Source organism: Fulmarus glacialis, unplaced genomic scaffold (assembly GCF_000690835.1).
Source record: "Fulmarus glacialis isolate BGI_N327 unplaced genomic scaffold, ASM69083v1 scaffold3480, whole genome shotgun sequence".
In the NCBI taxonomy this organism is placed as follows: Eukaryota; Metazoa; Chordata; class Aves; order Procellariiformes; family Procellariidae; genus Fulmarus; species Fulmarus glacialis.
The window spans coordinates 1630-2753 of record NW_009189390.1 but is presented as its reverse complement, the minus strand read 5'-3'; the positions used below and the strand labels follow the sequence as shown (position 1 = coordinate 2753).

The 1124-nt window shown below is 36.6% G+C and overlaps 1 protein-coding gene across 1 annotated transcript in view; it reads right to left on the bottom strand.

Moving 5' to 3' along the window:
• Window positions 1-69: 69 nt before the first annotated feature.
• Window positions 70-1124, bottom strand: part of LOC104079577 (olfactory receptor 6X1-like) — a gene marked incomplete at its 3' end in the record, with an annotated part of 2136 nt that continues 1081 nt past the window's right edge. Inside the window, exon 2 of the mRNA XM_009581660.1 lies at window positions 70-113. Coding sequence (XP_009579955.1) covers window positions 70-113 — 44 coding nt within the window. The remainder of the gene's footprint in view (window positions 114-1124) is intronic.

Below are 1124 nucleotides of genomic sequence, written 5' to 3'. Positions count from 1 at the left end.
GTTTTACCACTGCTTTAAAAGAACATTTTTTTTTCAAATTATTATTCCCCAAAGTAAAAATAACCATACAAGCAAGCCCATTCCTCCATCCCTTTACTTTCCTGTGTTGCAAACAGTGCATACTCCTGTCTATAAGCCCACACTTGCTACCTTCTGCACGCCCTATTAAAGCACCTATCCTGGTAGCAATTATTTTATTACACTGAGAGAGGCAAAGTCTGAGGTCAGCATTTGCAGCAATGTCTACATTTCTAACACATCGGGTAAGATTGACACATTCAATGACTCTTCATGGTTGCTACCTACTGAGTGGGAGGTTTCCAAGGACAGAAATCCATAGAAAAATCCTTAGGGAAGTATAAAAACTCTAGCCATAATTTTAAAGGGGTTGGTTTGGTTTTTTTTTTTTCCTTCTCAAAGGAATTTCTGATTTACTTGAGAATAAAGGGCCAGAATTCCCTAAAATTACTTCCTTATGAGAAGCCATTTTGCCAGTGAATACCGCTGAGTTTGTCATTCAAAGGTGAACTGACAAGAGAGACTAAGGTGACTATCTAAATGAGGATATCCACCCTTTTGGCAAGGTTAGTCTAGCCATACAGGAAACATTTTCTTTAAATCTTTGTTTTAGTTCAAACAAGGATTAATTAAAGGAAATCACATGTTTCAAATGACACAGACAATCAGTTGAAGCAGTAAGAGAATCAATATTCTTGATTAGGACAATCATGTCAGAAATTAGGGAGCCATTGCATATCAATCACATCAATGACGCAGAACATAAATAACAAGTAGGATTGCTTATGCTGACCTATGCTGATTTTGCTATGTGAAAGGTCAGTGGAGCCACAAAAAACACGAACACAAACCTCTCAACCTCTTCATTTCAGAAGAATTAAATTTTGTAATCATAAAACATCTCTTTCATAGTAACAAATAAATACAGGAAATGGCAGAGAGCCCTCTTTGTTTTTTTGCTTTGATGGATAATGAAAATAATTGGAATTTGGAAAAAACTTGGAAGCATAATGTCAGAATAAAGACGTGGAAGAACAGGCAACCAAGTATGTAAGTCAAATATTGTCTACAGATCACACAGTCAGGAGGCAGTATTTCTGCCTCGC